This window comes from Chiloscyllium punctatum, chromosome 7, assembly GCF_047496795.1.
Source record: "Chiloscyllium punctatum isolate Juve2018m chromosome 7, sChiPun1.3, whole genome shotgun sequence".
Taxonomy (NCBI): Eukaryota; Metazoa; Chordata; class Chondrichthyes; order Orectolobiformes; family Hemiscylliidae; genus Chiloscyllium; species Chiloscyllium punctatum.
The window spans coordinates 57397962-57424462 of NC_092745.1; the positions used below are offsets into that span (position 1 = coordinate 57397962).

The following is a 26501-nucleotide window of genomic DNA, read 5'->3' on the forward strand; positions in this document are numbered from 1 at the left end:
AATGAGGGGTACACCGAGTTCCATGTGATTGATTATGTTACGGGACAGATCTAGTCAGGGGCACAGACAGACATTCCTGCAGCCAGCAGCGAAAAATCAAAATGGTGCCAGGACCATGGATGTCTCAGAGAGGGTGCAGAATGTTCTCAAAGGGTAAAGGGACTAGCAGGAGGTCATCGTATACATTGGTACCAACAACATAAAAAGTGAAAAGGATGAGAGTCTGAAAAGAGAATATAGAAAATTAGGCAGGAATTTAAAAAGGAGGTTCTAGAGGGTAGTAATATCTGGATTACTCAGATTGATGACCAGTGCTGGGACCACAACTGTTATAGCCAACTCATGCTGATAAAACTCACGTTATGGAAGAACTATCTGTACTTGTGCACGAAACACAGAAAGGTACACATTGGTGTAGATCATCAGGAGGGCTAATGGAATGTTGGAAGTGAAGTTGGGGTAGGGAAGTCTTACTGCAACTGTACAAGGTGCTGGTGAGATCGCATCTGGAGTAGTATGAGCAGTTTTGGTCCCCTTATTTAAGGAATGATATAATTTCATTGGAGGCAGAGAAGGTTAACTAGAATGTTCTTTGCATGAAGGGATTGTCTCAGAGCAAGGGTAAAACAGGTTGGGACTCTACTCACTGGAATTTAGAAGAGAGAGGTAATTTCATCCAAATATATAGGATTCTTAAGGAGTTGCCAGGGTAAATACTGAAAGGATGCTTTGCCCCATGAAAGAATTAGGCCCCCCTGATGATCTACACCAATGTGTACCTTTCTGTGTTTCGTGCACAAGTACAGGTAGATCTTCCATAATGTAAATTTCATCAGCACGAGTTGGCTATAACGCAATTGATGAATTGTGGACGTTGTTTGCATAATGCAAACTTTCTGCTGAATGGGTAGATTGGGTTTTCCACAGCGTGATCTTCTAAAGCGGTTAGTCTCAGAATAAAGGGGCACCAGTTTAAGACTAAGATGTGGAGAAATTTCTTCTCTCCAAGGGTTTAGAGTGGAACTTCTTGCCACAACGAGCTATGAAACAAAGTCCTTGTGTATATTTAAGGCTTAGATAAATAGATTCTTAATCAGTAGGGGAATCAAGAGTTAAGGGGAAAGAGCAAGAAAGTGGATGTGAGAAATGTCTGATCAGCCATGATCTAATTAAATGACAGAGTAGACCAGAGCGGCTGAGTGGCGTACTCTTGTTCTTATGGTAGGTAAGGGATGATTAATCAGGTAATTAAAGTGCTTCTTGCTTTAACAGCAATATATTTGTCTGTAATGGAGTAAGGAGAGGAGCAAGAAGAGGCAACTATCCCTAACTGAGATGTGGTTCAAGTGTGTTGTTGTGAATTTGGTTCACATAAGAATTGAATCCAGAGGGCGAAAGAAGGCCATCATTTTCTATCCACTTCAGCCCATAGTTGTTTCCCAGAGATCAGAAGTTAACGGAGAGGAAGTGGGAATAGTTTGAAGAGCTAAGAGAGTAAGTCTGTTGGTTCGGAGCATTTCAAAGAAAATTGAAATGTGATATAACAGCAAAGATCAATGATTGATTGGTTCCTGAATATCTTCCATCTAAACCAGCAATTTTAAAATCTCATAAGTACAAAGTTAATTGATCTAAAACGAACCATCCAAAATGCAGATAATTTATTTATAAAGTTTTATTGCTGGTATGTTTACATGAAGCAGTGGGTTTATTAATGCTAGTTAACTAGGAAGAATAAAGTCATTACCACACGATAAAGATGGCAATGCAGGTGTTATTTTGCAGCTGCAGCATATGGGTGGTATTTACAAGCCAGTGAGATCCATGGCAAACACATCTTAGTCAAGGAGTTTTGGCTCAGTCAATGATTTGAGAGCCAGACCATAGAAACTGCAACCTATCAGGGTGGGAATAGGATAACATTACCTGGACGTTTGTTCTAGAAGGCAGCACATGCCCTAAAATAGCATTTTCTAATTTGGTCACTAGTTAGGGACAGGAGGGTCTTACTGTAGGTGAGGCAGGTAAGGGGATTGAGAAGGGAGAAGTGGAGGATACCTAGTCCTTGTAATTGTCCAACAGGTTTCAGATTCTTGCAACTTGCAAGAACGAATGTGGGGACTTGTCGCGTGGATAAGCAAACTGACTACAGCAATGCAGTACAGGAAGACCTTCAAACTGGGGCAGTAAATAGAAATGTTGTGGCAGTACATGTCAATATAGACAGAAGAATAGTACGATTCTCTATAGCGAACAGAGAACATCCAGAAGGCTTATTGCCTATCTGATACCAGAGTTCAGGATATGTGCTCTTTACTAGAGTGAAACATGAAGTGGGAAAGTGAGGATCCAGCTGTCATGGTCCATGTGGATACCAACAACATGGACAGGTTTCTGAAAGGGATTCTGTTTAGTATTAGGAGCAGCTAAGCGATACATTGAAAAACAGAATCTCAAAGCTAATACGTTTCAGATTATCACCTAAAGCATAAGCAAATTGGGGGAGAGTAAATTTGATGAAAGAGATGAATGCATGGCTCAAAAACTGGTGCGGGAGAAATGGGCTTTGATTCGTAGGGATCAGGCACCAGTACTTGGAAATATAGGAGTAGTACTGTTTGAATAATCTTCACTTTAAACATGCTAGGAACAATATTCTGGCAATTTGTATAACTAGGATGGTAGATGGGGCTTTAAACTAAATAATGGAGGAAAAGGATTAAAAGAAAGGTGATGAGGTAAACCAGAGTTGTTATCTCTGGTTTGTTGCCTGTAATATGTATTAGCAAAGCAAGGATTAGGGAGAGAGAGGAATTGAACATATGGCTACAGGGATGGTGCAGGAGGGAGGGTTTTGGATTCCTGGATAACTGGGGCTCTTTCTGGGGTGGATGGGACCTCTACAAACAGGATGGCCTTCATCTGAACCAGAGGGGTACCAATATCCTATGAGGGAGGGATTTGCTAATGTTACTGGGTAATGAACCTGGCCACGAGTTAGATTTGGAGGTAGGTGAGCACTTTGATGATAGTGACCACAATTCGGTTATGTTTACTTTAGCGATGTAAGGGGATAAGTGTACACTGCAGGGCAAGAGTTATAACTGGGGAAAGGCAATTATGATGCGATTAGGCAGGATTTAGGATGCATAGTATGGGGAAGGAAACTGCAGGGGATAGGCACAATTGAAATGTGAAGCTTATTCAAGGTAGAGCTACTGCGTATCCTTGATAAGTATGTACTTGTCAGGTAGGGAGGAAGTTGTCGAGTGAAGGAGCCGTGGTTTACAAAAGAAGTTGAAGCTCTTGTCAAGCAGAAGGCGGAGGCTTAGGTGAGGATGAGCCATGAAAGTTCAGTTACAGTGCTTGAGAGTTACAAGTTAGCCAGGAAAGATCTAAAGAGAGAGCTAAAAAGAGCCAGGAGGGGACATGAGAAGTTGTTGGTGAATAGGATCAAGGGCAACTCTAAGGCTTATACAGGTATATCAGGAATAAAGGAATGGCTCTAATCTTACTCAGGTCAATCAAGGATAGCAGTGGGAAGTTATGCATGGAGTCATAAGAGATAGGGGAAGCGCTAAATGAATATTTTTTTGTCAGTATTCACATTGGAAAAGGGTAATGTTGTCAAGGAGAATACTGAGATACAGGCTACTAGACTAGATGGGATTGAGGCTCACAAGGAGGTAGTGCTGGTAATTCTAAAAAGTGTAAAAATAGATAAGTCCCCTGGGCTGGATGGGATTTGTCCAAAGATGCTCTGGGAAGCCATTGAGGAGATTGCACAGCCTTTAGCTTTGATCTTTATGTTGTAATTGTCTACAGGAATAGTGCCAGTAGACTGGAGGATAGCAAATGGTGTTCCCTTGTTCAAGAAGGGGAGGAGCTTCAACCCTAGTAATTATAGACCAGTGAGCCTTACTTCAGTTGTGGGCAATGTTTTGGAAAAGGTTATAAGAAATAGGATTTATAATCATCTAGAAAGGAATAAGTTGATTAGGGATAGTCAACACGGTTTTGTGAAAGGTAGATCATATCTCGCAAACCTTATTGAGTTCTTTGAGAAGGAGACCAAACAGGTGGATGAGGGTAAAGTGGTTGATCTGGTGTATATGGATTTCAGTAAGGCATTTGATAAGGTTCCCCACTATAGGCTATTGCAAAAAATACAGAGGCATGGGATTGAAGGTGATTTAGCCGGTTGGATAAGAAATTGGCTAAAAGAAGAAAGAGTGGTGGTTGATGGGAAATGTTCATCTTGGAGTTCAGTTACTAATGGTGTACCACAAGGATCTGTTTTGGGGCCACTGTTGTTTGTCATTTTTATAAATGACCTGGATGAGGGTGTAGAAGGATGGGTTAGTAAATTTGCAGATGGCACCAAGGTTGATGGAGTTGTGGATAGTGCCAAAAGATGTTCTAGGTTACAGAGGGACATAGATAAGTTGCAGAGCTGTGTTGAGAAGTGGCAAGTGGAGTTAAATGCAGAAAAGCATGAGATGGAGGAGTAACAGAATTGCAGAGTACTGGGCTAATGGTAAGATTCCTGGTAGTGTAGATGAGCAGAGAGATGTCGGTGTCCATGTACATAGATCCCTGAGAGTTTCCACCCAGGTTGATAAGGTTGTTAAAAAGGCATATGGTGTCTTAGCTTTTATTTGTAGAGGGAATGAGTTTCAGAGCCATGAGGTCATGCTGCAGCTGTACAAACTGTAGTGCGGCCACATTTGGAGCATTGTGTACAGTTCTGGTCACCACATTATAGGAAGGATATGGAAGCTTTGGAAAGGAGGAGATTTACTAGGACATTCCTTAGTATGGAGGGAAAGTCTTATGAGGAAAGGCTGAGAGACTTGAGGCTGTTTTCATTAGAGAGAAAAAAGGTTGAGAGATGACTTAATTGAGACATATAATGTAATCAAAGGGTTAGGTAGGGTGGACAGTGAGAGCCTTTTTCCTTGGATGGTGATGGCTAGCATAAGGGGACATAGCTTTAAATTGAGGGGTGATAGATATAGGACAGATGTCAGAGGTAGTTTCTTTACTCAGAATAGTATGGGCGTGGAATGGCCTGCCTGCAACAGTAGTAGTCTCACCAACTTTACAGGCATTTAAAAGGTTATTGGATAGACAAATGGATGAAAATGGAATAGTGTAGGTTAGATGGGCTTCAGAATGGTTTCACAGGTCGGCACAACATTGAGGGCTGAAAGGCCTGTATTGCACTGTCATGTTCTATATTCTAAATCAGAATGAAACAACGAGGCAGTGGAACAGTGCAGTAATTTGGGTTACAATAGCTAGAGCATGGCAGCAAGGAACAGAACAGAACTGAAGAATGCAAAAATTAGAGAATGCAAAAATAGAATAAATCCTTAGGAATGTACATATGCATATATATATTTATGAGCACAGTTTGGCTACATTTATGGGAGGGATGCTCTGATGCATAAAGGTTTCTTGCAGGTATGTGCTTTCATTAGGAGCACTTAAACATTGAAATAATTTATATTTCTTGCTTGAGATTCTATCAGTTTGGGGAATGGGATGGGTGAGTATTAGCATTCATGTTGATTTGAATGTTGCATTAGTTATTGGTTATTGTTGTAGCTAGCTTGTTGACATTGCTTTTTTAGCTTTAGGGTTATGGTATTAAGAAGGTCATTAAAATCGGAGCAAGATTGAAAGGGTGCTGAACATTTTCCTCCTTCCAAAAACACTGAAGTATAAGACTCGAAAATTTAACTCCTTGGCAACTTGGATGCTGCCTAAACTGCTGTGCTCTTCCAGCACCACTGATCCAGAATCTGGTTTCCAGCATCTGCAGTCATTGTTTTTACCCATCATTTGCACATCCCTGATTCTTGCTTAAAATCAATAGAAATTATGTCATTGCCAGTGGGTGAGGATCAATGTTGATGAGGTGATGGGAAGCATGATCCATGGCAAATGTTCACTCTTAAGCAAGTAGGAACTATGGGTTGGGGAAGCAGTGTTTGGAAATCCAGCAGAAGACACAAGTAATCCTTGTCTCGAAGAGGGAAGTAACCTAATTCCATATACATGAGAACATTTACAAAATTGTTCATATTATTCTCTTACATGAGGAGGCAAAAGGAAGTACAAAGAACCTGTAATACAACTCAATACAACCTATGAAATGTTTTTAAAGTCATAAAACAAGTATTTTATAGTCTTATTCATTTCTCTTTGCTAAGGAATCTGAAACAATGACAGTAATATTAGAAGCCTTTGTTTAGAGAGAGAGTTACACTGAGTAAGTGTACAGATTGAACTATTAGAATTGTCTCAGATACCTGGACAAGGGCGGATATTACACATGATAGCCTCCACAGCATTGCCATCACACCGTTTCCCTCCATATTGCACTGGTGGATTAGTACACGTCCTGGTCCGTGTCCTGTTGCCCTGGCCACAAGTACGAGAACATTCCTCCCACTGGCTCCACTCTGACCAACTGCCATCCACTGAAGGCAAAAGCATTTACTCAAACAATATTTTTCAGTATTTAATATTAATCTGTTCTTTTAACAACATTTCATCAAATGTTAAAAAAAAATGAAAAAGCTCTATGTACAAGCAACGTTTACTGGAGATCATAACTGATGCTATAAAAACCTGAACTGAGGAATTCTCTTAAGTAAGTAGTTACGTAAAGCTGAAAAATCTGTCAATAAAATTAATTTCTAATCTTTGATATGTTACTCTGTTCTCCCCAAAGTATTGACTCATATAATCCTATAAACTCTGCTTGCTTTTTGGTACACACAGAGTTTGGGATGACATTTAATTGATTGAGGGAAACTTGTCTCTCTAGACACGATTTCTTTGTTTTTCAGCACTTACAGACAAACCAGCACATTTTCCTGTTGCTTTATACTAATAAATATTTTAACACTATTAATAATGTTTCTCTTTTTAGGTCAGTGTTACTTTATTTAGAAGGTTAGTGTTCTGCCATGTGTGTGTGTTCGTCAAATATTGCAGGGTGGCCTCGAGAATTTTAGTCAATTATTGAAGAGATTCCTTGAGTGGGTTGATCAATATTTCCAGGGTACCCTGACTGCATATCAGTCAATAAATGCTGAACGTCACTCACCCAAAATCCTTTGGAAACTTTTATAGTGAATTAATTGCACAGCTCTACCAGTTCAGCCCAAACCTATTGTTTAAATTTCACAGGCACTGGTTTTCTAATAGGAGTGACCGGGAAAAGGTCAAAAGTCTAAGTTTTCACTCGTTATTTTCCACTTTCCTTGCCTGGGCCATTGAAGTAATTCTAGTGCTCACAGTCTCCTTCTAATGACAATTTCATATTTATCATTCAAAAAAAATTAAGAAAGTTCCAATTAAGTAGATGAGCTATTTGGGAGTTTTACTAAATCACCTCAGCAAATACAAGTTCATGCAGTGCCAAGTTGAAGTGGTGTGATGAGGTTTGATTGGGGGGAGGGGGAAGGAGCAGTAGGAGTGTCACACAATTTGACTTCTGAAACCACAAAATGGTTACAGCATTAAAGATTGCCATTTAATCTGACACGTCTATGCCATTTCCTGACTTTTCCCCATTGAGATAACTATGCAAGTCTTGCTTGAAGGCTATGATGGAATCTTCCTCCTACATACTCTCAGACAGTGGTTTCCAAATCCTGAATAGTCAGCGTAAAAAAATTCTTCATGTCACCATTTAACTTAGATCACTGTCTTGTGGCTCTTGATTGTTTCACCATTAGGAAAAGTTTTCTGTCACCTACTTTTCCAGGCATGCACTTATGATTTTGAGTTAAACTCCACCCTCTCCAAGAAGAATAGTCCTAGATTGGTGAGTTCGGCCACAATGGTCTCCGTGGCGCGCAGCGCCTCGGGTTTGATCGGGTACTGTCGGTGCGGGGGGTGTACAGGGCTGAGTATCCGCTCGGGAGGGGAACGGACAAAGCCGCAGTGTCTTGCGACCCGCGGTGTCCACCACCAACTCCCCCATATGGCCAGTCCGTAAGCCGGATGGGAGCTATCGGTTCACCATCGATTATACGGCACTCAACCGGGTCACACCTAAAGAGCACCCCATTGTTGCCAGCCCGTCCACCATCTTTAACGGCCGAGAGCCTTCCCACCGGATCTTTACGGTCCTGGACGTGGCAAATGGCTTCTGGTCCATCCCGCTGCACTGTGACTCTCAGGACAAGTTTGCCTTCACGCTGCGAGACAGGCAATACACATGGACCTGGCTGCCACAAGGCTTTCACAACAGCCCCACCATTTTCCACAGGGTCATGAGTTGGACCTTCGAGGAATGCGACCTATCCCCTTTCTCTAGCACCCTCTTACAGTACGTGGACGACCTCCTGATCGCGTTCACGGACGCGTGCTCACACCTGAGAGCCCTGACCACCGTCCTGCTCACCCTCGCCTGGGCAGATTTTAAAATCAGCCCCACAAAGACCCAGATCGGCCTGGCCACAGTCCTGGGCCACGACATTAGCCAGGGCAGCAAGACCCTGCCTCCTGATCGTAACTCGGCCATCGCCAACATGCCACGGCCGGACATGGCCAGGGGAATCCGCCACGTTATGGGCCTTTTCAACTACTGCCGCGCCTTCATAGCACATTTCGCCACCATCACTGAGCCCATCCAGCACCTGGTAAAGGGGGGTAGGCCCAGGGCAGAGAGGGTGGAGTGGGGCCCCGAGCAAGAGGATGCCTACTCCAAGCTAAAAACCCACCTCCTCAGTGCCCCGGCCCTGCGCCTTCCCGACCTCTCTAAGCCCTTTCACGTCTTTTATAGCCTGGAAGGGGGGTTCTATAGCGCCGTGGTCACCCAACTCTCCAGGGACCGCATGAAGCCCATAGGGTACTACTCTACTAAGGAGTCCCCGGTCGTGAGGGGGATGCACCGCTGCGTGGCCGCACTTGACTGCGCCGCGTGGGCGGTCCGTGTGTGCAAGCCGGTCACCATATCTGGTCAGATCATCCTGCACACCGGACACACTATAGTGGAGCTCCTGAATACAGGACGCCTCCGAACCATTTCTGACGCCCGTAGGGCAACCTGGGAGGCAGTCCTCCTCCCCCGTGACCAATCCATTAGAATAGTTAGGGACACGGGAATGAACCCCGCGGACGGGATTACAACTGTAGGGGAACCCCACCACTGCCAGGCCGTCATGGATTCGGCTGAGGAGGACTACATTGCCGATATTCCTATCTCGGACCCCGACCTGGTCCTATACGTTGACGGCTCACGCCGGTTGGTTGAGGGGTCCTACCGGACGGGTTGGGCAGTGGTCGACGACACCGGGGCCACCTGAGAACAGGGGACATTAGACGGCGATACCTCAGCCCAAGTCGCGGAGCTGGTCGCCCTCACGGCAGCGCTCCGCATGGGGGCGGGCAAGCGGGTAAATATTTTCACCGACAGCCAGTACCCTTTTGGGGTAGTCCATGACTACATGACAGCATGGAGCCGCCGGGGTTTTGTCACGGCCGGCGGAGGCCAGATAAAACACAAGAACACAGTCCGTGACTTAGTGGCGGCAGCGCGCCTTCCCCTGCTCGCGGCCGTTGTAAAAATCAAGGCGCACCAGCGAGCCACCACCGCCAAACAGTTAGGGAACCATTGGGCCGACCAGGCCGCCAAAGCCGCCGCAGGTGCCCCTCTACCCCCCGTACGTGCTGCGCCTGTGAATGAAGTCTGGGATGTTAACGTTCTGGACGTCCAGAATGGCGCTCAGCCTGAGGAAAGGGAGGGACTGGAGGGCAAGGGGTGCGATCCCCGACCCCGATGGGGTATGGCGCCACGACGGCAAGGTAGTGGCCCCCGCAGCCATCAGAACAACCCTGATACAACTACATCACGAGCCCGACCACGCAGGCCGGGAGGGGACCCTCGCGAGGCTCCAGACCGACTGGTGGTGGCCCAGACTTGACGGCGACGTGGCCAAGCACTGCCGCCGGTGCATTGTCTGTGCCCAACATAACCCAGGGAGGCCCTTGCGCATTCCTGTGGCCACCAACCACAGCCCAAGGGGCCCTGGGAGAACCTCCAGGTCGACTTTACAGGACCCTTGCCCGCCAGCCACGGCAAGAAGTACTGCCTGGTCATAGTCGACCACTTCACGCGCTGGGTAGAGGCTTTCCCGACATGGGACTGCACATCAGCCACTGTGGCCAGATTCTTGGCATTCGACATCTTTCCGCGATGGGGGGTCCCCCTCCAGATTGACTCAGACCAGGGAACACATTTCACGGGACGTGCGATGAAACTGGCCTGCCTCCTCCTGGGTATCAGGCAGCGCTTCCATGTCCCCTTCCACCCCCAGAGTTCGGGCATGGTCAAACGCATGAACCGGACCCTCAAAGTGGCGATCGCAAAAGCGATCGTCGAGACCGGTCAGGGCTGGGTGGACGTCCTGCCCTGCATTCTGATGCGCCTCAGAGCCACCCCGTGCCGTTCCACTGGCCTCACTCCCTTCGAACTCATGACGGGCAGGGCCATGCGACCACCCGAGACCGTCATCGAAGGGGGTGAGGACATGGCCCCACTTAGGGATAGGATGGCCCATTACATCAGACAGCTAGACGCGCAGTTGTGGGCCCTCAGACAGACCGCCCGCGATCATCAGGGACCAAACGTAACAGCAGCAACAACCGCCTCCCCAACCCCTCCCGGGCGTTGGGGACAAAGTCCTGGTCCGGGCTGCCCTCGACTGGCCCGGCTTCGCCCCTCGATGGCTGGGGCCGCACGAGATCATCCTCACCAGCGACACCTGCGCCTGCATCAATATGAAGGGGAAGGGCAGGTGGAAACATTGGTCCCAACTTAAACCTTTCCCCCAGGGCCCGACTAGACAGACGACAAAGACTTAGACTGTGGTCCCTGTCCCTAACCACACGGGGCCAACGTGTGGAGTGGCCGGAGCACAGGCTTCCTCTGATCTCTGCACCAAGCCACACGGGGCCGATGCGTGGAGTGGCCGGAACATCGGCCCAGCCACCACCGACTTATCCCCCCACTCACCCGCACTCCCCCGACATGCCTGGTGGGATTTTAACACTTTCTCCCCTTACAGCAACAGTGGTGGACTGGTCCGGGAGTGGGGTGGGGGCGGGGTGGGGGGGGGAGCCGCAGAACACATGTACGTTTACTAATCATACACCCTGATGAGGGTGTCTCTCTCTCTCTCCCTTTCTCTTTTCTTTCACAGATCTTGTCACACCGGTGCACCGTCCTCCACATCCTCCTCTTCGCCATAGGACTTATACCCTCTTCCTCCGGAGCTTCAGACAACTTCTACCGCCATGGCGTTGCCTTCAACTCATCCAGTGCCATCTGCATCCCTGCGAGGGATAAGCTTGACGAGGTCGACACATTTTTCAACGCCTGGCTGGAGGTCCTCCCGGACATACAGACAATCTGCCTACTCTGCACATCGGAGCGCGACCCACGACCAACCTGCCTACGACGTGCAGAGGCTATGGACCTGGGGGAGGTGAGTGTTCGGAACGATATGCGTTATGCCAGACGACCTCGCCTCGGCCCCGGCCTTCGACACGGTCGCGATACGGGACCTGTCCGTTTGCGGTTACTATGAACCGACCAATGCCGCCGTGATTTCTCTATATTTGTGTTTCTCGCCCTGCCCCCCCCCCCCCCCCCAACCCCAACCACACCACCAACAACCACGACTCCCGAGATACTACCATGCCCCTCTCTGAGGCCGGGGCCCGCAGGGAGACTGATATTATGGGAGGAGGGGGAAGTCCTTTATGATAACGTCTGACACGAGGTCGTGCCCGTGCAGGTCAATATATCGGGCATCCGGGTACCGGAATATTGCACAGCACAGGTACGCAGCCTATACACCATGATGGGAACAGAGGTGATAGAGAGGGCTATAGATGCCATGGGGGCAACCCACTATCGAACCGACATACACAACACACAACGATGCAGACGGGACATTATCAGTGACGCCCTCACAGGACTCAGCACAGGAACATCCGTGGTAAACTCCCTAGATATCCAGGGCCTTAACGAGAAAGTCGAACAGCTAAAAGAGGTGATGAGAGACCTGTTAGCAAGATCCCTCACACACCAGGCAGAACAGGCATTTCTGGGGGAAGAGGGAGTACACATTCATCTCGATGACATTGCAGTCCTGGAGACACATGCCCACACCATCAACCGCCTTATTGATCGGGAAAGGGAGAACACGGCTCACATTCAAGAGGGGCAGCTGTGCCATGCGCATGGCCTGTGGATGGTAGCCCAAATCTGACACAACCTGGATCAGATACAAAGGGGGGAGGTGCCCGACTGGATCGATAGCACCAAACTGGCCTCACTCGCAGGACGCTCCGGGCCGCTTGATAACCGGACCCTGAAGGGAATGACCCGGGTGTACCCGGTGATTCCCGACTGTGAGGTCAGTGAGGCAATGGGAGTCGGGATGGTCCTCCTGATCCCAGTGGTCACCCCGGGGTCTGGGCCATTTCCCCTGTTTCACATCGAAAACATTGGAGTAATGTGGGAAAATGCCTCCCACAAATATATTTTGGCACACGACACAGCCATCTCCCGAGACGGCGCTGTGTACAGGGTGCTGCTTGCAGGATGCAAACGGCGAGGGGCAATCACAATCTGCCCCCACCCCTTACGGCGGAGTGAAACAGCGGAATGTGGGTTCAACCGCACACAGGGCTGCACCCTTGAGATCGAACCCACGGGCCTCCACTTCACTAGGGCGGGGTATGGTGGCAGGGGACAATATTGTGTCCCTACCCTTGAAACGTCTTTCTGGTTCAACGGACTGCAATGCCCGATTCCCCACCACGAGTTCTGCTTCACCCCTGGGTGCCCAGTGACGATTGGACAAGCCCATATCTCGGAGGTCCGACGTCGGGACCCCGAGTCTATACAGGCCGCCGACAAATTCAGAAATACCCTTAGGGAGTACCAGGAGCCCGAACAAGCCCCCATCACACATTTGGCCGAGGTCTTGCGGGAACTTAGGACCCGGGTGGGACACTCAGTAAAACTATACCATCAATTACAAGCCCATATCAAAGACCTAGAGGAGGATGCAGAGACAGCTCTGCAGACCCAGGGCTGGGCCCAGAGGGTTTGGAACTGGGGCCTAAACGTCAACGTACACCCCTGGGTCAGAATCATCTCCCATGCCATCGTGGGGGTACAGTTACTGCTAGCTCTGGCCTGGCTCCTGGTGGCATGTCACTCATGCTGCCAACATAAGAAACGAAAAGCCAGAAAGGCCATGCTCCACGCCATGGACTCCTGGCGAGTAATCAGACACCACGAGCTCTCAGGACTCGAACTAATGTAACCATCTCCCGGGACTATCCAAAGGCCCCATGACTGCAGCATGACGGCCGGCGGAATGTACCGGGCGGGGTAACAGCTTTTACGATGTTGGCTTCGGGGGTGTGGACATGGCCAAACTCTTGCCGAAAGGGGGGACTGAAGGCGGGTATAAACCGCCCCGTGTTTACCATGGAGCAAGGCCCACATCGGGAAAACCAGCAGTATCCATTTTAAAGCAAACAGTATTCATTTTAAGACAGCAGCTGTCAGCCCGACCACATGATCGGGAGAAGGGGGGCCCAAAGACAGATCCGAATACACACCGGACCAGACACTAGTCAGGACTCCAGACAATGGTCATGACTCACAGATCGAAACCCACCTTATAATCTCGTCAAGGTTCCAACTGACACACACCCATAACCTGATCATGCAAAACAGTCCTGCACAAAAGGCAAACACCAAACAAACCTAACAGACCCTTTGGGAGTAACAAAGGGCGGTGCTAGCCTCCAGTCATCACGGAGAGACAAGCAGATAGCACCTGGACGCATTTACATAAAGATAAACAGCACACCTTTTGTGTATGCTGCCGAACCTCCGAGGACGGCAGGAAGCCTGACATTCACACATACTCCAGCCATGATTGCCACCATTCACACTCATTCATACCCAATCTCCTACATCCTGACTCATGAAGTATATAACTTGTAACATCGCATGGGAAACGGGAGAGCGATCGTGATTCGGACCTCGGTTGGTCTCCGCTGGCGTTAAATACTTCAATAAAGTTACCGATTGTCAAACCGCACTCTGGGCTCGGACTGAGATCATTTCATCCGCGCTAACAACGTCTAACACTCTACCCTTATCAATCCTCTTTGTTACTTCTTCAAAAAACTCAATCAAGTTTGTGAGACATGATTTCCGATGCACAAAGCCATGTTGACTATCCCTAATCAGTCCTTGCCTTTCCAAAGACATATATATCCTATCTCTCAGGATTTTCTCCAACAACTTGCCCACCACCGACGTCAGGCTCACTGGTCTATAGTTACCAACTTACCACCTTTCTTAAATAGCAGCACCACATTAGCCAACCGCCAGTCTTCCGGCACCTCACCTGTAACTATCGATGATACAAATATCTCAGCAAGAGGCCCAGCAATCACTTCACTATCTTGCCAGAGTGTTCTAGAGCGCACCTGATCGGGTCCTGGGGATTTATTCACCTTTATGAGTTTCAGAACTTCCTCCACTGTAATGTGGACATTTTTCAAGATGTCACCATCTATTTCTCTGCATTCTATATCTTCCATGCCCTTTTCCACAGTAAACATTGATGCAAAATACTCGTTTAATATCTCTCCCATCTACTGTGGCTCCTTGCTGACCTTTGAGGGGCCCTATCCTCTCCCTAGTTACCCCTTTGGCCTTAATGCATTTGTAAAAACCCTTTGGATTCTCCTTAATTCTATTTGCCAAAGCTATCTCATGTCCCCTTTTTGCCCTCCTGATTTCCCTCTTAAGTATACTCCTACTGCCTTTATACTCTTAAGGATTCACTCGATCTATCCTGTCTATACCTGACATATGCTTTCTTCTTTTTCTTAACCAACCCCTCAATCTCTTTAGTCATCCAGCATTTCCCTATACCTACCAGCATTTCCTTTTACTCTAATAGGAATATACTGCTTCTGCACACTCGTGACCTCATTTCTGAAGGCTTCGTATTTTCCAGCCGCCCCTTTACCTGCAATCATCTGCCCCAATCAGCTTTTGAAAGTACTTGCCTAATACTGTCAAAATTGGCCTTTCTCCAATTTAGAACTTCAACTTTTAGATCCAGTCTATCCTTTTCCATCACTATTTTCAAACTAATAGAATTATGGTAACTGGCCCCAAAGTGCTCCCCCACTCACACCTCAGTCACCTGCCCTGCCTTATTTCCCAAGAGTAGGTCAAGTTTTACACCTTTTCTAGTAGGTACATCCACATACTGAATCAGAAAATTTTCTTGTACACACTTAAATTCCTCTCCATCTAAACCCTTAACACTATGGCAGTTCCAGTCTATGTTTGGAGATCTTAGATGGATTCATTCAAAAGTCTGATAACAGCAGGGAAAAGCCTGTTCTTGAATCTGTTAGTACATGTGTTTAAGCTGACATATCTCTGCCTGAAGCTAGAGGTTGGAAGAGATTATAATTGGGTAGGAGGGGTCTTTGGTTAAAGTGTTTGCCTTCCCAAAGCAGCTGGAAGTATAGGTGGAGTCAATGGACGGAAGGTTGGTTTGCATATTGGACTGGGCTATATTCACAACTCTCTGTAGTTTCTTACTGTCCTGGGCATGCCATATCTATAAAAATTGTTAAGAGTGTTTACGGACATGTTGAATTTCCTTAGCCTCCTGAGGAAGTAGGGGTATTGTTGTGCTTTCATGATCGTCGCATCAACGTGGGTGGACCAGGCCAGATTGTTTGAGACCATCACTTCTCGGAACTTGATGCTCTCGAACAGACTTATTAATATTAAGTAGAGCCACCCAATCTAATACCTTCTTCATATCAATTTTAAACGCATGAAATCTATCAAATACCTTCTCTTGGGAACCCATCTGTTTCCTTGTTAAAGACAATGCAAGATTTAATACCTTGGCTGTGACCCTTTCCTCTGTATATAAACCCTCTTTTAGGTCCTAATTGGGTCCACTCTTTTTATCGCCCTTTTAGTATTCAAATATTTTGGAAGAATTTGGATTCCTTTTTACATCAACTGCCAGTTTCTTCATATGCTTTTTCTTCACTTCTCTTATTGTTTTTAATCCCACTCTGAACTTTGTGCATTGTGCTTGATTTTCAATTGTATTATTCACCTTGCATCTATCATACACACTTTTTCTGCTTCTTATTATTGTATTGCTTTCATCATGCAAGGAGCTTGGGATTTGTTTGTCTGTCCTACTTTTCAATGTAATTGGAATGTACTTTGAACTTAACTGAATTATCGCCTCTTTGAATGCAGTCATTGTTCAATTACAGATGTGCCTACTAATCATTAAATTCAATTTATCACAGTTAGATCTGTTCTCAGCCCATTAACAGCTGTTCTCCGAAACTTAATTATTCTTTCTTTAGATTGTTTCTTCTACTTTTCCATATCCAACCTAAATGAATAATCACTGTCACCCTAATGCTTCCTCAGTGACAAATGATCCACTTGGCCAACTTCAAACCCAAGAATTAGGTCCAGCAGTGTCTCCTTTCTTGTATGTAGAAAACTCTCTTGAACACTCTTTAGGAATTCCTGCACCTCTCTGTCCTTTACACTGTCACTATGCCAGTCTATACTAGGATAATTAAAGTCTCCCATTATAACTATCCTATAATTCTTGCATCTCCCATCTTTCTTGCAAGATTTTTCCTCTACATCTTTCCCATTAGTTGGTGGCTGATAGAATGCACTGAGCAATATACTGTTAACTGTTTTGCTTCTTAGCTCTAGTCAAATAAATTCTATGTTTGACCACCATGGGAACCTCTCTCTCCTAGCATTGTAATGTTCTCCGTATTCAAGACCATCTCTTTTCCTTCTTTCAAATCTTTCAAATTTCCTGAATGTTTTGCATCCATGAATAGTTAGAAACCAGTCCCACCCTTTTCATTGATTCAGGTCTTTTATCACCATGATTCCATCTTTGTTAGAACAAAGAACAATACAGCACAGGAACTTTGGCCCTTAAAGCCTGCGCCAACACATTTTGCCTTTCCATACTAAAACTAAAACTAAAACTATCTTCACTTACAGGATCCATATCCCTCTATTCCCGTCCTATTCATGCATTCGTCTAGGTATTCCTTAAATACTGCTATTGTGTCTGCTTCTATCACCTCCTCTGGTAGATCATTCCGGGTAACTCACCACCCCTTGTGTGAAAAAGTCACCTTACACTGCTCTTTTAAACTCACCCCATCCACCCCGCACCTTGAATCTGTGTCCTCCAGTAATTGACCTCTTCACCCTGGGAAAAAGCCTCATACTTTCCATTCTATCCATGCTATTCACAATCTTTATAAGCTTACATACAGATAGATCCCTGAAAGCTGCCACCAGATTGATAGGGTTGTTAAGGCGGCATAAAGTGTGTTAGCTTTTATTGTTAGAGGGACTGAATTTTGGAGCAATAAAGTCATGTTACAGCTGTACAAAACTCTGGTGCAGCTGCACCTGGAGTATTGCATTCAGTTCTGGTCACCGCTTTATAGGAATGACATGGAAGCTTTGGAAAGGGTCAGAAGAGATTTACAGGGGCATCGTCTGGTATAGGGGGAAGTTATTATGAGGAAAGGTTGAGGGACTTGAGCCTGTTTTTGTTAGAGAGAAGGAGGTTGAGCAGTGACTTAATTGAGACATAAGATAATCAGAGGACTAGATAGAATGGACAATGAGAGCCTTTTTCCTTAGATGATGATGGTTAGCATGAGGGGACATAGCTTTAAATTGAGGGGTGATAGATATAGGACAGATGTCAAAGGTAGTTTCTTTACTCAGCATAGAAGGTGTGTGGAATGCACTGCCTGCAACAGTAGTAGACTCGCCAACTTTAAGGGCATTTAAATGGTCATTAGATAAATGTGTGGATGAAAATGGAATAGTGTAGGATAGATAGGCTTCAGATTGGTTCCATAGGTCAGTGCAACATCGAGGGCCAAAGGACCTGTACTGCGCTGTAATGTTCTGTGTTTCTGTGCTTCTATCAGGTTAACCCTCAACCTCCTGTATTCCAGTGAAAACAAACTCAGTCTACCCAACCTTTCTTCAAAGCTAAATTCCCCCTTACCAGGCAACATCCAGGCAAACCTTTTTTGTTTGCTCTCCAAAGCATCCACATCCATTTGGTAGTGTGGTCACCAAAACCGTATGCAATATTCCAAGTATGGAATAACTAATGTTTGATAAAGCTGCAGCATTACTTATTATTCCTACACCCAAACCCTCTTCCAATGAAGGCTAGCAACCATAGGCCATTTTTACAACCATACCTACCTGCGCTGCCATCTTCAGTGATCTATGAACCTGCAGACCCAGATCCCCCTACATATGAGTGCCTCTAAGGGTTCTACCATTCACTGTATAATTTCCACCTGTACTTGACCTTTCAAAATGCATCACCTCACATTTATCCAGATTAAACTCTATCTGCCATTTTTCTGCCCATGTTTCCAACTGATCCATATCCTGCTGTATCCTCTGACAATCCTCCTCACTATCCACAACTCCACCAATCTTTGTATCACCCTCAAACTTACTAATTGGACTAGCTATGTTGCCATTTACACCTGAAACTAACTAATCTTATTCACAATACTGCACGTATCACATAGATGCACAGTAACTCCAATTTTGACTTGATTTCATTCCCTCTTACTCTGACCCCACCTCATGTCTTGCTTTTCTATTTCCTACTAGAGTGCTATCTGTTCCTCCCATTCTCTACATACCTCAGAATTCCACTTTAACGCCTGGTTCCCACACCCTTGCTAAGTTAGTTCAAACCATCCGCTGTAGCATTAGTAGATTATCCTGCAAGAAATTTGTCCTGGTTCTGTTCAGGTGCAACCTGTCTGTTCTGCAGCATCTCTCCAGTCATGTATTCACTTGATCTACCCTGGAATTTTTCAAAGAGTGCTTACCTTTGAAGTCCTGATTATTAGCTTCCTTTCTGGCTTCCTAAATTTTGAACACATGATAACATTGCCCTTTCTACCTACATCTTTGGTACTGATGTGGATCGGAGATCCTGTGTTACAGGTGGTATGATGGCTCAGTGTCAGCATTGCTGATTCACAGTACCAGCCATCTGAGTTTGATTCCAGCCTTGAGTGACTGTCTGTGTGGAGTTTCCATATTCTCCCTATGTCTGCGTGGGTTTCCACCGTCAGCTCCGTTTTCCCTCCCCAGTCCAAAGATGTGCAGGTTAGGCGGATTGACTATGCTAAATTGCCCTGTAATGTCCAGGGTTGTGCAAGCTAGATGGATTAGCCATTGGGAAATATAGGGTTATGGGGATAAGTTGCTGGACTGTGTCTGGATGGGATGCTCGTTGGAGGGACTCAGAGGGTCAAATGACCTCTTTCTGCACGGTAGATATTTCATGATTCCTACCTTCTCAATCTTGCCCCTTGTCTGAGGCAAGATAACCCTTGGGTCATCTATTGTCTCTCTATAATGATAAAGCAGTTTGTATGGTCCTCTGGCACTATGACAACTTTACCTTCACAGATCAAAACCACTGGCTGTGCACCTCAGTTTGTATTTCACCTGATGAAGGAGCAGTGGTCCAAAAGCTTATGATTTCAAACAAACCAGTTGGACTATGTCCATGGTGTCATGTGACTTCTGATCTTGTCCATCTCAGTCCAACACTGGCACCTCCACATTTAAGTTATATTGCCCTTTTTAATGCCAGTGACGACAAGATAGTATTTTGTATTGTGAACATGGGAGTACAGTGGTAACCTGACTTGAAATATTATTACTCAGGCCAATAATATGTTTTCAACTTGTCCTGATTACAATGTTTTCAAATATTACATAACAACCAGATAGTACATGGATACATTTTAAATTTTAAAAGTTGTAATTCAGTCATTAAGAGATGACAAAGTCATTAGACTTGTATTTTTCACTGTTTAAGAAGGGCAGTAAAGACAAGCCAGGGAACTATAGACCGGCGAGCCTGACCTCAGTGGTGGGCAAGTTGTTGGAGGGAATCCTGAGGGACAGGATGTACATGTATTTGGAAAGGCGATGACTGATTAGGGATAGTCAACATGGCTTTGTGCATGGGAAATCATGTCTCACAAACTTGATTCCATTTTTTGAAGAAGTAACAAAGAAGATTGATGAGGGCAGAGCAGTAGGTGTGATCTATATGGACTTCAGTAAGGTGATTGACAAGGTTCCCCATGGGAGACTGATTAGCAAGGTTAGATCTCATGGAATACAGGGAGAACTAGCCATTTGGATACAGAACTGGCTCAAAGGTAGAAGACAGAGGGTGGTGGTGGAGGGTTGTTTTTCAGACTGGAGGCCTGTGACCAGTGGAGTGCCACAAGGATCGGTGCTGGGCCCTCTACTTTTTGTCATTTACATAAATGAGTTGGATGCGAGCTTAAGAGGTATAGTTAGTAAGTTTGCAGATGACACCAAAATTGAAGGTGTAGTGGACAATGAAGAGGGTTACCTCAGATTACAACAGGATCTGGACCAGATGGGCCAATGGGCTGAGGAGTGGCAGATGGAGTTTAATTCAGATAAATGCGAGGTGCTGCATTTTGGGAAAGCAAATCTTAGCAGGACTTATACACTTAAAGGTAAGGTCCTAGGGAGTGTTGCTGAACAAAGAGACCTTGGAGTGCAGGTTCATAGCTCCTTGAAAGTGGAATCGCAGGTAGATAGGATAGTGAAGAAGGCGCTTGGTATGCTTTCCTTTATTGGTCAGAATATTGAGTACAGGAGTTGGGATGTCTGTTTTCTCTGTAGCATCGGAGGCTGAGGGGTGACTTTATAGAGGTTTACAAAATTATGAGGGGCATGGATAGGATAAATAGACAAAGTCTTTTCCCTGGTGTCGGGAGTCCAGAACTAGAGGGCATAGGTTTAGGGTGAGAGGGGAAAGATATAAAAGACACCTATGGGACAACTTTTTCACGTAGAGGGTGGTACATGTATGGAATGAGCTGCCAGAGGATGTGGTGGAGGCTGGTACAACTGCAACATTTAAGAGGCATTTGGATGGGTGTGTGAATAGGAAGGGTTTGGAGGGATATGGGCCGGGTGCTGGCAGGTGAGACTAAATTGGGTTGGAATATCTGGTCGGCATGGACAGGTTGGACCGAAGGGTCTGTTTCAATGCTGTACATCTCTATGACTCTATGACTTGTTGACATTGTCACATCTATGTTGTACCCCTATATATTGATAGGGAATACGGTCTTCCTCAGTAGCACTGTTTCTTTTCAAAGATGTTGTCTTTTGAAAGCTGAGACAGAAGCTTTCTGAGATTCTGTCAATGATGATTAATGTATTCCAATTGCTTTACTTAGTCATTAAAACTGCTAAATGTGCATCCAAAAGAGAAAATGTTGGAAAATCTCAGCAGGTCTGGCAGCATCTGTAAGAAGAGAAAACAGCTAACTGACCCTTTGTCAAAGCTGTCAGACCTGCTGAGATTTTCCAGCATTTTCTCTTTTGGTTTCAGATTCCAGCATCTGCAGTAATTTGCTTTTAACCAGATTTTTACTAAACGTGCATACTATTACTGCATTTGATTCTATTGGGGAATTGTCACATGTTTGCTGTGATTGTATTCTAAAATGCAAATATTTTATTGTGTGGTGATATTCTGTTTTTTTATTATTTTGATTTGTTCATAGGATGTGGGTATCAGTGGCTAGGCTGTATTTATTACTAATCCTTAATTGCCCAGAGGCCAATTGAGAGTCAACCACCTTGCTGTGGGTCTGGTATCACATGTACAGCAGAACAGATAAGGATTGTTGATTTCCTTTCTGAAAGTACATAAGTCAACCAGAAGGGTTTTAAGAGACAATTGACAATGGTTACATGGTTGCTGTTAGGCTAGTTTTTATTCCAGATTTTTGTTGAATTCATAATTCACCATCTGCCATGGGAGTTAGGACTCATCTTCAGAACAAAACCCTGGATTCTGAGTTACAAAGTCAGTAATAGTAACACAGTCATGGGGTCACCATTTAAGAATATGGGGTTGGCTATTTGAGACTGAGGTGAGGAGAAATGTCTTCACCCAGAGTGGTGAGCCTGTGGGATTCTCAGTACCAAAAATGGTTGAAGCCAAAACATTGAATGCTTTCAAGGAATTAGATACAGTTCTTAGGGCTGGAGGGTTCAAAGGGAATGGGGAGAAAGTGGAAGAAAGATATGGAGTTGGATGATCAGCCAAGATCACACTGAATTGCACAGCAGACTCAAAAGGGCCAAATGGCCTATTCCACCAATCTTCTATGTTTCTGTATTCAACACAATAACTCCATTGTTCTTATATGTCATTTCAATTGCATTTTCGGTGTGCAGTCAATGAACCTTAAACATAACCTAAAACATAATGTCTCAAAGTTTTTAGTAGGTTAAGTAACATTAGATTGTAAAGTAGAAATTTACCTGGGCAAGGTTTAGCTTGACACCTGCGTGTTTCTGAATCAGTGCCTTCACAATGGCGTCCTCCATTTGCAGGCATTGGATTATTACAAAGTCGCAGTCGTTTCTGAATTCCTTGTCCACAGGTAACGCTACACGGATCCCACTGTAACCATTCAGAAAATCCACCATGCACTAAAAGAAACATGAGTAATAATATACATAATCAATTCCTCTACCTATAATCTGCAACATCAAACAAATTGAAAAAGCTGCCATAAAGATTTATAGCAATTGTAGCTAAAATAATAATTTTTTTAACTGGTGAATGAGTTCAATTCTTGGCTTGTGATAAGAATATAAGGAGTAGGAGTAGATTATACAGCCCTTTGAGCCTGATCTGCTATTTGCCCAGCTGATCAGAGCACCTTCTGTCTCAGCTCCACTTTTACAGCTGCTCTTCAATTGCCTGAGAGACCAAATACTTATTTATTCCAACACGGAATATCTTCAGTAAAATTCACATACCTCTCTGGGATAAAGAATTCCAAATATTCACAATCCACTAAGTGATAAACTTTCTCCGAATTTCTATCCTAAATAATTGACCCTCGTCAAGCTTCATCAGAATCACTTGTGTTTCAATGAGATCATCTTTCAATCATCTGAATAGTATGGGTCCAATTGACTCAGCTACTCAACACAAAGTAATGGAATGATTCTCGCAGATTCAAAGGTCACAAATAATACCCCACTATTTAAGAAGCAGCGAGAGAGAAAACAGACTTCAGATACGTTAGTCTTAGACCAGAGATAGATTCTTGCATTTTCTCTATTATAAAGGATCTGATAAATAGACACTTCAATCATAATGATCTGATTGAGCAGTCAACATGCATAGTGAATGGAAAACTGTTTTGGACAAGTTGGTGGTGTTCTCTTGAGATGTTACTCACAAAATTAATAAAGGAGCATCATGGAAGAGTACTGTTAGAACTTCACAAGATTTTGATAAAGTCCCCCATAGGACATTGGTAAGGAAAATTGAAGCAGGAGGGATGAGAGGCAATGTGCATGCATTAATGATCGGCTAACAAAAGAGTTGGAATAAATAGATCATTCTTGTGTTGATAAGTACTGGCCAGTGGGTACTAATAAGACCAGTACTTTGGGCCCAGCTGTTGAAAATAAATATCAGTGATAGGGGGTGGGGACAAAATGTAATATTTCCAAATTTGCAGATGATACAAAGCTAAGGGGGAAATGTAAGTTGTGAGAAAGATATAAAATGGCTTCGGGAGGATTCAGACAGACAGGCAAGAACATAGCAGATGTAATACAATGTGGAAAATGTGAGGCTATCCACTTTGGTAGGAGGAACAAAGATGCAGAGTATTTCTTAAATGGTAATAGGTTGGATAATGTAGATGCACAAAGGAACTTAGAATGACTTCAAGTTCACTTGAGAATGTAACATTTAAAAAAAGTTCTGTGATTTACATATGAAAGAACTGAAACCAACATGATCATTCTAACAGATGAGAGACTTAACAAACAATTCAGGTCTTTTTCAATATATAATTCAATCACATGACACTGTAAACTTCTGCTATAAATTCTGTGTCTTAGAATCTTACACTTCACAACCACTTGAGGAAGGAGCAGTGTTCCAAACGCCAGTGCTTCCAATTAAACCTGTTGGTCTATATCCTGGTGTGAGGTGATTTTTAACTTAGTAACTTATTGAATGTCTTTTAGATCGCCAAGTATATTACATTTTTTGGCTTCCCTTTTTCTACCTTATGAGTTAATAGTGACCAAAATGCATTTTTGGAGATGGGTGAACAAATTGCTTGGATGCAACTCAAAGGCTTTGTAGCTTACTCAATTTAAATAGATAAATTAAAGCTCAGGACCCAGTTTTAGAACAGATTCAGGTTTTTCATCCTTCTCTATATCTTTTCAGAAAATACATTAGACAGTATTTGATCCCATTTCTTTGACTCAGATAGTGGAACATAGTAATTTTTGTATCTTCTGCTTTCTACTATATTGGTATACGGAGTCATCTGATAATTTTTATATAAGCCAGTAAAAAAATTCTTTATATTAGTGGAAGCATGGATGAGAATCTGCACACACCTTGTACTGTCAGGGTGATTTTGACAAGCGCTGAACCCATGAGATTCCTGGCCACACACTCATACTCTGACGTGTCCTCCTTCTTCACAGCAGTAAGCCGCAGTGAGTTGTTAGATAAGATTGTGGTCCTTTCATTTTCTATCAGCGGCTGACCTTGACGGGACCACTCAACAGTTGGTAGTGGCTCTCCAACTGCTTGACAGTTTAGCATCACTATGGCGCCAGCATCAATGACAGTATCCATGGGTTCAACTGTAAACACTGGTGAACCTAGAGAGAAGAGCAATAATATAAAAATAGAAAGAAAGATCACAATGATTTCTCATTTAAAAGAAATTAAGAAGCCTGTGGGAATGAGCTTAACATTTTTAAATACAAGATACCTTCAAGTTTTAAAAAAAAGTCTGTTATGCATTAACACAACTTCTGAGTATAGAGTTAAAGACATAGTTGCTAGGGGAGTTGATATAGTGAATCTCAGCAAATTGTCCAAGATGAAGAATGTTGTAGAGCAGACACTAAAGAGAGTATGTATGGAGATGTTCCAATTAATGCACTTTGAAGACAAAAGCACAGATATCATTTCATAGAGGGGAGTATTTGTTTTAAATCGGTATTGCTGATAATCACATTGCAACATTTCAAAACCAAAATGATTCATGAAACAGGATGTGTTAAAAAAAATTATGATTCAGAGTTATTGTGCCAGTTCCAAATGAGCTCTGTTACATGCTTTCTGTATTCACATAAATATTTGGCATGTCACAACTGATGGCAATGCTGGACAGTGGTCATCAAATAGATGTGAAGTCACAACATATGGATAAGATTTCAAGGAATGCATTCTTTACAATATTATGAAGTCATCTTCCTCAGCAGTCCCATTGGATTGAGGTTGATTTTCTTACACTGCAGTTCAATGGCTTCTGAGATGACCAGTAAATCCAATGTGTGATCTGCAGTCTCTGCAATATGCTTAATGAGTTAGACGTGTTGATTTGGCCATTTTTACATTATGTGTTCCTGATGGTATCTCTCAATATGCTTTATTCCTTCCTGAATGAATCTTTTCCATTTTGATCAATCACAGGCCAGGGTCTTCCATGGGTTTGCTGGGATGTTTGACCTCTTTGGGGATGCTTTGAGGACATCAAGAAAATTTCTGTTGTCTTCCTGGAAATCACCAACAGCAAACTAATTCTGACTAAAGCAGTTACTGTGAGAGTCTGGTGTTAGCTATACAGATGATATGGCCTACCTAGCAGAGCTGTCTTTGAGTGATTAGTACTTGATAACTAGGCATGTTGGCTTGGGAGAGAACACTGCTGCTGGACCTTCTTTCTTGCACTAGATTCAGAGAATCTTGTGAAGATACCACATGTGGTATTGTTCCATTGCTTGCAGGGACCTGCTTTACATTATCCAAGTCTCCAAAGCATATAGGAGCATGGGAATCACTGTTGCCTGGCAACCATGACCTTAGGGTGAGGTTTGAGATCCTAGGCCTCAAAGATCCTTTTCCGCAGATGAATGTTGTGCTGGAACTTTGGAGGTAATGATGAATTTTGTTGTCTATGTCTACCTTCATTAAAGGAAGCTTTAGAAAATGGTCCATGTTTCCCAGGATCTCACAAAGTAATGGCAACGATAAAATAGGAATCCCAGCAATGATTAACATGACTGGCTCTAAAGATTAAATTACTTACAGTGTGGAAACAGGCCTTTTGACCCAACAAGTCCACACCGACCCGCCGAAGCGCAACCCACCCATTCCCCTACATTTACCCCTTTACCTAACACTACAGGCAATTTAGCATGGCCAATTCACCTGACCTGC

The 26501-nt window shown here is 44.4% G+C and overlaps 1 protein-coding gene across 3 annotated transcripts in view; it reads right to left on the reverse strand.

Moving 5' to 3' along the window:
- Window positions 1–26501, reverse strand: part of hmcn1 (hemicentin 1) — a 597300-nt gene that overhangs the window by 60289 nt on the left and 510510 nt on the right. For all 3 annotated transcript variants that reach the window (XM_072573640.1, XM_072573638.1, XM_072573641.1), the window contains 3 exons: window positions 24665–24934; window positions 22547–22717; window positions 6318–6488 (listed from right to left, as the gene is read on the reverse strand). In XM_072573640.1, the coding sequence (XP_072429741.1) occupies window positions 6318–6488; window positions 22547–22717; window positions 24665–24934 (612 nt within the window). The remainder of the gene's footprint in view (window positions 1–6317; window positions 6489–22546; window positions 22718–24664; window positions 24935–26501) is intronic.